This window comes from Crocodylus siamensis, chromosome 3 (assembly GCF_052110815.1).
Source record: "Crocodylus siamensis isolate JL-2025a chromosome 3, ASM5211081v1, whole genome shotgun sequence".
In the NCBI taxonomy this organism is placed as follows: domain Eukaryota; kingdom Metazoa; phylum Chordata; order Crocodylia; family Crocodylidae; genus Crocodylus; species Crocodylus siamensis.
Window position 1 is genome coordinate 144002343 of NC_143397.1, and position 13374 is coordinate 144015716.

General features: G+C 45.3%; 1 protein-coding gene across 5 annotated transcripts in view; it reads left to right on the forward strand.

Moving 5' to 3' along the window:
- The window catches only part of RNF144B (ring finger protein 144B), a 153722-nt gene that overhangs the window by 110319 nt on the left and 30029 nt on the right, over positions 1-13374 (forward strand). For all 5 annotated transcript variants that reach the window (XM_090039406.1, XM_090039405.1, XM_090039408.1 and 2 more), the window contains one exon: positions 6337-6441. In XM_090039406.1, the coding sequence (XP_089895532.1) occupies positions 6337-6441 (105 nt within the window). The remainder of the gene's footprint in view (positions 1-6336; positions 6442-13374) is intronic.

Sequence of the window (13374 nt, forward strand, 5' to 3'; positions counted from 1 at the left end):
CTTATCAAGGGGACTTCTCTGTACACTTCTCCCAGGCTCAGAACAGACATTACACATAAACTGGTTTCAGTGATCAGAAACCGGTTTCAGTGATCAGAAACTGGTTTAAACCTGTAACAGAACAGATGTTCAGTGTACATAAACCAGTTTGAAAATGGCTGACACCAGTTTGAGATAAACCAGACTGAATGTTATATCAGACTTGACTGATTTGGTTTGAACCAGTTTATGCAACGTCTGTCCCAGATCCTTTGCTGATTTAAGATAAAGCAGACACCCCAAGCATCCCAGCATGCTCTCTGGGTTGGACAGGGTTCTCTGCTGCACAGGAGAGCTGGCCCCTCTCCTTTGCTCCCTGGCTGCAGCTCTGGCACAGACTGTGGGCTGCTCACCCCTCCCCCACACTCCTTGCTAAGCAGGAACTCCCCACATCCCTCTACCTTGTGGACAGGTGTCTGTGTATTAGCTAGCAGACCATATGCTGGCTACTGTCCATGCTGAATGAATGGGTAGAATCAGCAGAAAGCTGGTAACTTCCCTCTGTTGTTTTCTTAATAGGGTGATAAGCACTGTTGTCAATTCCCTCCTGGGCTAATTAGAGTGTCCTGTTGGGGTCTGGCCATACCCCACCTCAGCTCAGTGCTGTGGAAGGGATGGGAAGGCTGCTCTAGCACCCCACACTTCCAGCCTGAGCCACTGGAGGCATATGCCTGCATATCTGGGATGTCTGTGTAGTTACAAACCAGTTCAGCCTAGCCAGATTAGATTAACCTGCAAAGATTGAATCAATTCAGGCTCAGGCTTTTTGACTGTCTGTCCCTAGCCCCAGGGTTTATATACTAATCATATTTTCAGAGAAGTGTATTCTGTGTGTGTGTGTGTGGTGTGTGTGTGAGCATGGTCTTGTGCATTCTAGTTCTCACAGCTGGCTAAACATGTAAAACTTGGTCATAGTTCCCATGTACAATAAATTCTATATATAATGTAATGCTATGCATAAGGCAGTTCTACTGTATGTTATAATAGAAATAGAGGTCTGGAAGGCAGCCTACTGGGCCATCAAGTCCAGTCTCCATTATTACAGGCAACCATTAATCAAATAAATCCCCAAAGGTTACAGTACATTTCTGCTGTTTTCTACATGTTCGCTACATTCTTCCCTTTAATGATAACTGTGGGAAGAGGAGTCTCCATCCCATGCAGACTTGTGTTCTATCTAGGGCAGTTTACTTCAGACTCGATCATTCTGCAGGCTGAGTGCCTCTTTAAAGTGCTCAGTGACTTCAGCACCTTACAAGATTATGCCATAATCTTCCTCTGCCACTGCTTTTTGCAAATCTTAAATCAATAAATATGTGCAACAGGGATGCTGTCAGTAAAGCACTTCTTGAGACACTCAGCTCAATAGGAGCCTGGTCCAAAGTCTGTAAAACGTCAAACCTTAGGCTAAGTACAGACTGTGAAAAACCTTGAATTGATTAAATCTTTGCAGGTTAGTCTAAACTGCATAGGTTGAACTAATAAGTAAGTGAACAGGCATTCACTTTTGATTATGGAAATGCAGTCATATGCCTGCAGTGGCCTAGGCCAGAAGACTGCTGTCTGTCTGCAGCAGACAGCTTGAGCCAAGACTAGCCCACTCACCCTGCAAGACAGTTTTCAGGGGAGGTGCAAAGCATCCTGGGATGCTGGGGGACTGTGAATTTGAATCTAGAGGGAATCTGGGACAGAAGTTCAACTATGTGAAGAGTGGTTTCAGAGAATATGGAGCTAGATTGTTCTCAGTGGTGGCAGATAGCAAGACAAGGAGAAACAGTCTCAAGTTGCAGCAAGGGAAGTTTAGGTTAGATATTAGGAAAAAAAATTCTCACTAGGAGGGTAGTAAAACACTGGAACAAGTTAGCCAAAGAGGTTGTGGAATCTTCATCCTTGGTGCTTTTTAAGACCCAGGTATACAAAGCCTTGGCTGGGATGATCTAATTGAGGTTGGTTCTGCTTTGAGCAGGCAGTTGGACTAGATGACTTTCTGAGGTCCCTTCCAACCCTAATTTTATATGATTCTATGATTCTCTTTGATTCAGTAAACTGATTTAACCTCAATTAGTTATGTCTAATGCTACATCCCTCCAGGTTTGTCTTAAATCAGTTTCAGCCATTTAAAAAGTGGTTTGTGTGCAGTGAATTTCTGTTGTGTTATTTGAACCAGTTTCTGATCACTTATACCAATTCATGTGTAACTTCTGTCACCAGCATGCAGCAAACCCTTACTTACCTCACCTGGATTTGAACAGCAAACCAGCAAAGTCCATAAAGCATTACTGTTCCTCTGAAGCATCTAGTCACTTGGCTATGTGTCCTGAGAGGTTGATATTGGATGCAGAAACCAAATGTGATGCCTTTTGTTGCTCAGCCCCATATGAGACTCATGCATGATATATTCCATATGTTAGTAATTTTTACTGTTGGGTTTAACTAACCTAGGAGTCTAAATTCATAAACAGCCTTTGCGCTTTTGTGTAGCATGCAGTAACTTTTCAAGCTTTGTCTTTTCTCCTAGTGATGGGATTTATCTTTCTGGGGTCCCATGCAATGATTCAGTTTAAGGTCCCTCTCTGATGCTGGACAACTATACCAAAACATAATCAGAATGCAGCAGGGGCCTCGGTTACTTGCTTGGTTTGTACTGACCTAATGCTGCCCTTGCTGTTTCCTCAATAGGATGGTCTGAGCTGACCTCAGAATCTTAAGTCCTCTGTGTTGTTCTGACAAAATAAATCATTTAATGGCATCACCCATCCTAGAAAGAACAGAAGCTGGGCTCTCAGTGAAAGAAAATGGTTTTTTTGCAATGCTGACTGATAAACAAATCTAAGGGGAGCTGAATTCTTCATCTTAAAGGCATGAGGAAAGTCCCTAAAGGGCACTAAGAACTGGACACACAAACTTATCAGGGCATCACTAGCAAAAGAGGCAGGATACAGGAACTATGTGCATGTGAGAGCTACAAAACTCCTGTGTGCTGCAGTAGCTTCTTTCATGGTTTCCTCCACCCCACTTCATGGACAGTTTTGGGGAATTAACCTTTTGAGTAGATAATTCCCTACTGGAGTTGCTCATACAACTTTTTCTCTTTCCATCCACCTTTCTGTGCATAGGGGAAGTGTGTACTACAGATGAGCCATGTAGCACACTTTATGATTTAAATTAACTTCCTGGTGTTGTGCTCAAAATGCATTAAATACATTGTTTGAATGAATAAAGGCACAGTGTTTGCCTAAGTCCAGTTATATACCTTGTGGTGCTAATAATGCCTTAAATTTTAAAATCATTAGAATATTTGTGGCATTTGTTTCCCCCCCCTTCTCTCCCCCCACCCTTTCATTCATCGTGGACTATAAAGATTAAATAACTAGTCTTATTGTAACCGGGTCCCTGTTAGGAACCCTGTTACTTGGGGAAAATTCCTGACAGCTGGGGAAGGACTCCCCACCCCCCACTCGGGCAGCCAATAGGACACAATCTCCAAGAATAAAAGAAAGGGGAAGTCCTAATGAAAATGCCTTCGGGTACCATGGAGAGGAGAGGAGCTACTTGAGACTTCTGAGAGAGAGGATCTGGTGGAGGGATCCGAGACATGAGTCAAGCGTAGAGACGGAGGGACCACGGAGCTCGGGGCCAACAAACCCCCACTCACTACTTACCATGAGCCTACAGGAGTTGCGATGAGTCCAGGAAAAGCTGAGCCTCCATGCTGGGATGAGCCGCATTTCAGTGCCAGGACGCAGCTGAGTAGTGCTGAAGTAAAAAGGGGTTGTAAGACGAGACCCCGGAAGAGATGCGGTCCACCACACCAGAGCTTGAGGGGAGCCAGGTCCAAGTTTTGCAACCCTGACGGAAGGAAGATTCCCTGAGTCACGCTGGCACAGAGTGTGGAAAGAGAGACTGGGCCGCGCCTGTAACAAGCCGCTAATGAGCTAACTGGCAGCGGGAAGCCGAGACACGGGCAAAGAAAGTCCCCTCTGATCTTTTTTCTTTCCCTTATTATTTTGCGTGGACAATGACTGGGGCAGCAGGTAGTCACCGGGAGTGACCCGTACGGAGAAAGGCAGACAGGAACACCCTTCATAAGGGCAGCTGGCATAGAGCAGAAGCCACCAGGTGTGCTGATTATGGGCACAGCCGTTAGCCTGTGAAACATTAGCTGGCACTCATCTTGGAGAGTTCACTGCCAGGGATCCTCTTTTGAGCCCAGAGGTGATCCTGGGGACAGCTCGGATGAGCTGCTGCCTCCCATCCGGTCCTCTATAAAAGAAAATAAGAGAAGAATAAATGAAATGCTAAAAATTACGTAACTGGTCCGGAATAATCATTCGGCAGGTATCAATTAACCACTCATCAATCTCTTTCCTCCCCTCATGTGATCTAAGTCGTGGCATGTGAGAACCAGAGGAACAGGAGGTACTCCACCAACCCGATAACACTTATTATTGTTTCCACTCAGTAGTACCTTCTGGTTCCCCTGGACCAGGGAATGTTTCAATCTAAATGTTGATTAAGGTTTAAAATAATAAACACACTGGGCCAAACTTTAATCCAGGAGTAGGATCTGAGTAACAATTCCATGCCTTTTTTCCCCATTGGCCCTTTTGCTGGCACAGATTACTTCCACCTTGCATGAACTCATCTGTGCAGGCCAGCACATTGACTCTGTCTGCACCTCTCTGTACCTCCAAAACTCCACATGCTTCCTGTCCAGTTTCCCAGGTAGAGTAAGAACTACTTTGGGGTAATTGCTCTTCATCATCCCCAGCACCTGCACAATCTCTGGCAACACAACTAAATTATGCAGGGGTGTAAAGGATTCCTTCCAGTCTAGCCGGCCTACGTACTAGGGCTCATAGTTGCAACCTATTTCTTTTGAAGCATTTTATAATCCTTTTTAAAATAACATTTAAATTTTAAATATAAGCTGCCAATATCTCTTTAAGGAAATAAGTGACATGTTTTTAAAAATCAAATTAAAATTATCCAACCAAAATCATTAAAAATCTACATTTGAAGGAACCAAATTCTTGATCTCCAGTTAATTCTGATTAATTTTAAACATGCGTAGGCATTACAATAACAGCCTGAGTTGCAGACATCTTCACAAATAAGGTTTTTGCTATTCACAGGCACATAGCATTCAGTAAGCCTCCATTAGTTATAACTTATAACAGTGCAAAGCAGAAGTGTTTATAAGTATGAACCTCTGTTTTGGGCACTTTCTTGGAAATCATGTGCTCCATCCTCAGTGCTGGGAGATTTGAACAAAGATATTTTTATTTTCATGTTCAGTGAGCTGTTTAAGCTGATAAAAGAATCTGGAAGAAGAGAATGCATTGTTATATTGGGGGAGGGTTGAAACAGCATATTTTGCAATATATGGTATGCTTTGTTGCTTTTGCCTGGAACATTGGTCAATATTTTTCCTGGGACATTGCAGATTGATTCCTTACCCATGTCATTTAGGGTTCTGTTAAGTTAGTTTTATACTACACCAGTTTCTTCCTTGGAGTTTCCCTGGCATAAAACAGACTGTAGAGCTGATTCCTAACATTCCTTGGGTCATAATATGACCCCATGCAATTAGTGGGCTGAAACCACTATAATGAAAAGTTAGAAAAATTCACATAATGATTTTTTTTTACATAATGAGGGTACATGGGTGTACACAGGAGGGCCTCTGGCTTAGAAATGAACTTCAAACACTTGCTCAGTAGGCCTGTGGTTGATGGTACATCATGGAAATCACATAACCTTTTTAGGGGAAAGTTGGTAGCTTCATTGCTTCTGGAGTAGTGTTCATTTGCCCAGGCCATGAACTGTCTCCATTGCAGACTGCTCCCAATGGCATGCCCTTGCTTGCAAATGAGGCCTTAAAAGAGTCACCGCTAGATGAGAGACTGAATTAAGAATACATGAAGAGAAAATACAAGAACAAAATCCTTTTAATTATAGTGAAATATGGCTTGTTCTTTTCCAAGTCCAGGCTTAGGAAAGAGAAGATGTTTTAGGAAAAAAGGATTTGAGTTGCTGACTTGAATAAACTCAATACTCCATGGATGAAGTCATGCATAATTAATTGCTCTTTGTTTGCGTGCTTTCCAAGGTAATGACTCCTAGCATTCACACTTATGGTAATTGATGTTTTCTGAGAGCTAGAGCTCTAGGATAGCCAATTAAGGAAGTGGAGGTGGTAGCTGTGCAGTGCAATGCAGTGCTGTAACTTCTGAGTGTTACTGTCATGTGAGTTGTAACTGTTCCATCTTATTTTTTTGCTTTCCTTCTTTCTAGTGCCTAAAACAGTATATGGAGCTGGCGATTCGAGAAGGCTGTGGTTGTCCTATCACTTGTCCAGACATGGTGTGCTTGAATCATGGGACCCTACAAGAATCAGAGGTATCACTACTTGCCCTCTCTCCTCTTTGATTTTCACCTTCTTTGTTCATTTACACAGTAAATATGATAATATGTTGTTTCTTCCTCTCTAATTACCTTCCTCCTCTCTGCCACAGCATGGACCATAGCCAGCATGTGGTATGCTAGCTAATGCTGCATATGGCTCTGGCAGAGACTGCAGACACAGCAGGGTCTGCCTGGCTTCCCCCTGCCCTACCCCACTCCTTACTGCTCAAGCAGGAAATCCCCCTTCTCCCTCCCTCTCTCCCTTCTCCCACAGCAGGGACCCCACAGACCCTAGTCATGTGGTATGTTAGCTAATGCCCAGAGGTGTCTCTGCTTGTGTCTCTCTCCAATTTCACTGGGAAAGGCAGGCAGAACAGTTAATCAACAGGTAGCTGGTAAGCTGTTTAAAAAGTTTGAATTAATGGTTGAGAGACCATTGTTTTGCTGACTGCTCAGAATGGCATTCCCTTGCAAGGGAAGGGAGGGCTACTAAAGCACCCCCAGCTTTTAACCTGCGCCACTGCAGGCATGTGCCTGAATTTCTTGAGCCCAGACAGAATGTCTCTCCAGTTTTAAACCAGTTCAGCCTAGCCAGGTTAGACTAACTTGCAAAGATTGAATCAATTTAGGCTCAGGCTTTTTGAATGTCTGCTCCTAGCCCCATTGCTTTAAGTGGGGCTGGAATTCACCCTGTGTGTTTGTAGTAACCTGTAACAGGAAAAATAAGGAACTCTTTCTTAGCTGTCTGTCTTTGTGTAGACTGTAATGGAAAGCTGGGTGGGAACTAGACTCCTGAGTTGAGAAGAGTGATGAGATGGGATATCTGGGAAGCTCTGCTGCAGCACTGCTCTCAGGCATACCCTACCCACCCACTGCCACTTTGCTACTTTACACACACCAAACTCAGAAGGCTGAAACTGTTCAGAATGGCTTTACACTCCTGACTTTGGTGCATGTGGAACAGGATCAAGTGGTGGGAAGTGCTTGCTTAGGACCAGAGCTCCTGAGATTGCTGCTGAAGCAGTATAGATGGAGCCTCAAAGGGTAAGTGCAGTATAGGCATGGGTGTTTACATATATTGTATGTGATTATTTTTGTGTGTATGCATGTGCACACACGATAACATAAATATGTGCAAAACAGCATGCCTACATTTCTAATATTTAATATAAAGAAATGGAGGGAGTATCCATTTCTGAACCATTCTATCTGAACCGTACTCTGTGTGTGAAAAGATCAGAAGCGGCCCCCTGATAATGCCCTTAACTCAGACAGTTTTTCTGGCTGTTCTACTGATGGTGTAACGGGCCAACTTCCAATCCATAGTGTGGAGGATGCATGGGTATTTTGGTTAGAGGGCTATTCTCTGCTTTGAAGGGGCTGTAGAAAACAAGAGTGTGCTGACATGCACAGGGGAACCTGCAGGCCCCTGCTATTCTGCCACATATAAGGAAAAGCAAGAATAGCTACACATTTTTACTGCTTTTTGGATACAGCTGGGATACTAGTGAATTTTCTCTGGTACTAGAGTGTAGACAACGAACCATAAATTGAAAAGAAAGTTTTCTTTTTAGTTGTATACAAACACTTAACAAATGTTATATTTATTTTTTTTACTCTGTTAAGCTATGTTTGTGAAGCTGCAGAAATTCTGAAGACTTATTTCCCATTAGCTAATCATGAGGACACTCCAGGGCATTGTATTAATGGGCCATTAACTAATTCCATGGGTACATTGTAGAGTTAAAGGCTGAATGACTAAACAAACATAAAAGTGCATTAATGGCCCATGAATGAATGCTCTGTAACTCTATCTTGGCATTGCTACTATAATATAAGTGCATTGCTTGCTTTTTTTTTAAAATCAAGTTTTGGATTATGAAAAATCATAACAGAAGCATATAACAAAACCACTTTTTTCATTTCTTTCTTCCTTAACACCTTCAAAATCATGTCAGATAGGTCTGGGGTTAAACTGTTGTTTACACTAGAGGCTAAGTAATTTTTCTAATTGTGTTACCTAATACAATTAATCCCCTTCCCCCACCTTTTATCCTAGTTTAGAAAAGGTAATGGGGTGAATTTGGGGCCTAACTCAAAGCCACCAGAAGTCAATGAGAGTCTTAGAAGTCTTTCTGTTTACTTCCAAGAAACTTTGGATCAAATCCTGTGAGCTCATGAACATGAGGGACTAATAAAATGGGTATAGGGTAAATTACTGTTATGAAAATGTTTCCACATCCCTCTACTAATGTACTAATATGCTTGGTATACAGCATTTCTATTATTCTACTCCATGGCTGATTTGGTTTTCACTGTAGTTAAGATGTCTGTTTTGTGATCTTGCTAAAATCCTTAAAAATACACATTTTATTTTTAGGGATATCTATACCATTAATCTTTATTTTCACTGCACTCCGAGGCATATGCCTGAGCGCCCTGAGATTTTTGCTGCTTTCTCTTGTAGCAAAAGTGCGCACACGCGTACACACAATGTGTTAAGGAACAAAGGAAAAAGAATGTTTCTTTTTAAAACACAGCTAAACATTTCAGCTGAGTATGAGTACACTGTGGTTTTTTGTTGTTGTTCCTAACTTGAAGAAGATATTGCAAACTAGAAACTAGATTTTAGATATTGGAAACTACATGGGCAGTAAAACTAAACTCATTGGGAAAATAGGCTGAGATAAAGAGGGATTTCCCTTCAGAAAGCAGATTGGCAGTCAGGATTTACTATTGATGTACCACCTTCCTATCTATCCACAGACTTATCTCTTATTTTGTCCTGGGCACTGCACCCACTATTCCTGCAAATCTGCGAATTAACTGTATATTTCTGAATATTAACTGGTTTCCAAAAGCTCAGTGTCACTGTGTGATTATATGCTGCCCAAATTCACTATTGTTTTCAGGTTTTTCCATCATGTAAATGGCCTTAGTTTAACTGAAATGGAATAGGAAGCATAAAGCTTTTAGAAATAATAGGATATACCATTCTGAGGATGGTTCGTAGATATTGAGATGAGAGTTTCAAATAAATCTTTTTATACTAGATATTTAATGCTTTAGGAAGTTTTATTCTATACTTGAGAAGATTATGCTACTGGCAGACCTTTTGAATACAAGTGTGGTGGAGCACCTTTTGGGTGCTCACTGTCACGGAGGCACTGGGGTGTTCCGTGCCTGAGATGAAGAAGAGGTGAATTGCCAGTCACCAGGGCAGCTCAGGTGAGGGTTGTCAGAGCTGCCAATCATCAGGGCAAGGCAGCTGTGGGTTGCCAGGCCAACCAGCCGGTCAGGTGACCGGAAGGGGGCAGGGCCGGGCCCTTTATAACAACTGAGGCCTGGGCCTAGTAGCAGTTCCTTTTTGGCAGGAGCAGGAGCAGGAGCAGGAGCAGGAGCAGGAGCAGGAGCAGGAGCAGGAGCAGGAGCAGGAGCAGGAGCAGGAGCAGGAGCAGGAGCAGGAGCAGGAGCAGGAGCAGGAGCAGGAGCTCTGCAGCTGAGCTAAGCAGCCTGAATTGGTAGTGGCAGCCTTGTGGTAATGACTGGCTGCGATGATGCCGGGGATGAGAGCCCCTTGACAAAAGGTAGGGTTGGAGGCCCTGGTGGGGGCTCAGTGTTTGTGTTGTGAGCAGGAGGCTCTGTGTTCTGTGTTGAAGCCAGGTGGCTTGCGTTGTGTTACAGTTACTCCGGAGGACCGGGTGAGGCTGTAGGGGAGAGAGGAGGCCTCACGGGAGCTCCCCAGCAGCTTGGGCATTCCCGGTGCCCATTAGGGGCACAGTGTCACAACAGGCACAGCATAAGGAGTGCCAGGAGGGCGCTTGCTGAGTGGGGGTTGTAGCCCCAGCCGCGAGAGGCGCGGCACAGGCCCCAGAGTGGGGCAGTGGGCGCGAGAGGCACGACCCAGGCCCCAGAGTGGGGCAGGCTCTGATCGATAAAGACCCAGTAGGGTCGGGGAGGCCAGGTAAGGCTCCGGCCGCCTGAGCCCAACCTGGGCTTCTTGGCAATACCCAGTAGGGTCGGGGAGGCCAGGTAAGGCTCCGGCCGCCTGAGCCCAACTCGATATTTACCAGTAGCAGGACATTGGAGTGAATAGTAGGAGCTAGGGCGGTGGTGACGCGCCGGGAACAGGGCGGCGGTGACGCGCCAGGCCCAGGGGTGCTGGTAGGAGCCGAACAGCGGAGAGACAGGCCCTAGGCGCTGGTAACAGGCCGGTGGGTAGGAGCCCGGCCCAGGGGGCGCCAGGCGGGCAACAAGCCCAGGGTGCCAGGGAGAGAGCACCTGAGAGGCAGGGGACTGTACAACGTCCCACGGAACAGCTGCGAGGCTTGGGGCATGCTAAAGGGGAGGTTTGGAGCACGCATACCCCTTAAGGGAGGGGCGCACAGAGGCGCCCCATTTGGAGTAGGGGCAAGAACACACATACCGTTCACTAGGGGAACAAAGGCGGCCTCCCATTTAACCTATTCAACAGCAAAGTCGTGGCGGGCGAGGATTCGAGGGTGCCTAGTCCACCCTAACGTGATGGTAGGGGGCGCTAGGGAGTTCACGGCCGCTCCTAGGCCCCACTCCCTTACACTCACCATGTGGCAGGGGCTGCAGTAGGCTGGGGCAGAGCCCAGGAGGGAAATCGGCCAAATGAAGCCCCCAGGATCTCATTCTAAGGGGGGAGGTGTGTGGTGGAGCACCTTTTGGGGTGCTCACCACTTTAGGGCTCTCACAGGCTCTGAGGGAAGCCTGCTTCAAGGAGCAGCAGGGGAAACCATCCCCCATGTACCCTTTTAAAGGGGAAAGGTGCGTGGCAGGGCACTGTCAGTGCCTTCCACTTTAAGATTGGGGGCCAAGCAGCCAGCAGGTGCTTAATTGCGGTGGCCATTTTAGAGCTCTGGCCACCCATATAAATAGGGCAGCTCACTGCTGGCAGCCCAGGCAGCAACATCGCCTGGCTGTGAGGCTTCATAACAACCTGGAGGTAAGGGCAGGAGCTGTAGGGGGATGGTCAGGAGGCTCCTGGTCCTGGGCATGACGTAACGCTGCACCCTGCTGGGAGTGGGTGGCCTGGTGAGTCTCTCAGTGGTGCGGGAGTCCCCAGAAAACGCCAGGCCAGTAATCACCCGAGTGAAAGGTGGGTAGGGGTGCCTTAACCCTAGCCCTCGCCTTCAGGGAGGTTTAGGTAACACCAGAGGTAGTTGGGGCCCAGGCACGGCTGAAGCCACCTGAGCCCTGTGGGATGCAAGACCCCAGGAGATGCTGAGGAGGGAGAGTGGGGCCAGGCATGGCTATGGCCACCTGAGCCCACTGGGGAGTGAAGCCCCATGGCCCCAAGTGAGGGGGCAGTGTGGAGTCCCAAGTGAAGGGGAGAGAGATGAGTAGCCCTGAGTGGAGGGGGCGGTGTGGAGCCCTGAGTGGAGGGGGCAGCAGAGATGGGGAGTCCCAGTGAAGGGGGAAAAGAACCAGAGGGCTGAGGGTCCAGTGTGTGTGTGTGTGTGTGTGTGTGTGTGTGTGTGTGTGTGTGTGTGTGTGTGTGTGTGTGTGTGTATATGTGTGTATATATGTGTGTGTGTGTATATATATATATATATATATATAGTATTGTCCTGGTAGGGGCCTGAGTATGCTTAGACCTGGAAGGGTAATTGGCTGGGTGCTACCCTGGTGAGGGTCGCGGGAGAGGCCCAAAAGAGGGTACATCTGCCACCCAAGGCATGGCAGGTAAGTCAGGTGGGGAGCATGACCAAAGGCAAGTGGGGCATCTAGCACTGTGGCTAGGCAGAGAGCCCCACTTCACCACAACAAGGAAGCCACCAATATTTTCAATTCATATGTAATAACATTTGAAGACTGAGCCCAGTGGTTATTTAATTATGTTGCTGAAGTCTTGAGTGGAAAACTTACAATTTTAATGTTCTTTAGAAAGAGTTACGGGGCAGACAGAAATTACATTTGTCGCATTATTAGTCCCTTGAAAGTGCTCTATAGGCATACATAAATAGAAGAGCACAACTGCTGAGCACTCCAGTTCTGTGCCAAATGAACCCTTGTTATATGAGGGTTCAAATGAAGGTGCTCCAAAGCACAGAACCTTCATTAACTTCTGTTTGTTCTGGTGGCTGGGCTGAAGCAATCTAACTCCTTCCCTGGTGCTGTCTGAGGATGGGAAGGGGAGAAGGCAGGGGAGGGGGAGGTCTGTTCTAGGGTTTGTCAAACTGTGCAAGAGGAGGGTAGGTGGATTGAAGCCCCATCTCTCAAGATCAGGGGCTCCAGTCCATCCAGCGCCTCACTTCTGTCTGCATCTTTTCTGTTCTCTTTAGCATTACTCTAGCACTGTGGTAATGGTGGTTTCGTTTCTTTCAAAGCACCAGTCACTTGAGTATCAGTAACCAGTTTTCATCACGGTATTGTCATTTGTTTTTAACAAGTACATAAACATTTAAAGTTTTTAAAATTTAAATTTGTTCTAAGGTATCTCTGCCCTAAGTCAGAGCTGTAGGGAAACTGAAATTTTTGTCTGAAAAATTTCAAGACTTCAAAACATGCTTGCGTTTTGACTTGGATCAAAATTAAAAAATGAAATTCTTTGAAAAAATCAATTAAAATATTTTACGTTGATTAGAATGTTTTCTTTTAAAAAACTGAAACATTACATTCAGAGCAGGGGGTTGGACTAGATGATTTCTGGTCCCTTATAGCCTTCTTTTATAGATTCTATAGTTTTGCTATTTTGACCTTAAAAAAACTCCAGAAAAAAAATAGAACTGCTTCTTTCAACTTTATGAACATACATTTTATTCTAAACAAAACTGAGATGCTCCTGGGAAAAGTTTTTTTTTGGTTTTGACAAAATGGCATTTTCAAAAGAAAAATATTCCACTGAAAAAAAATTTAACCAGCTCTAGGTCTAGTTCAAATCTTGGTCCATTGTACTAA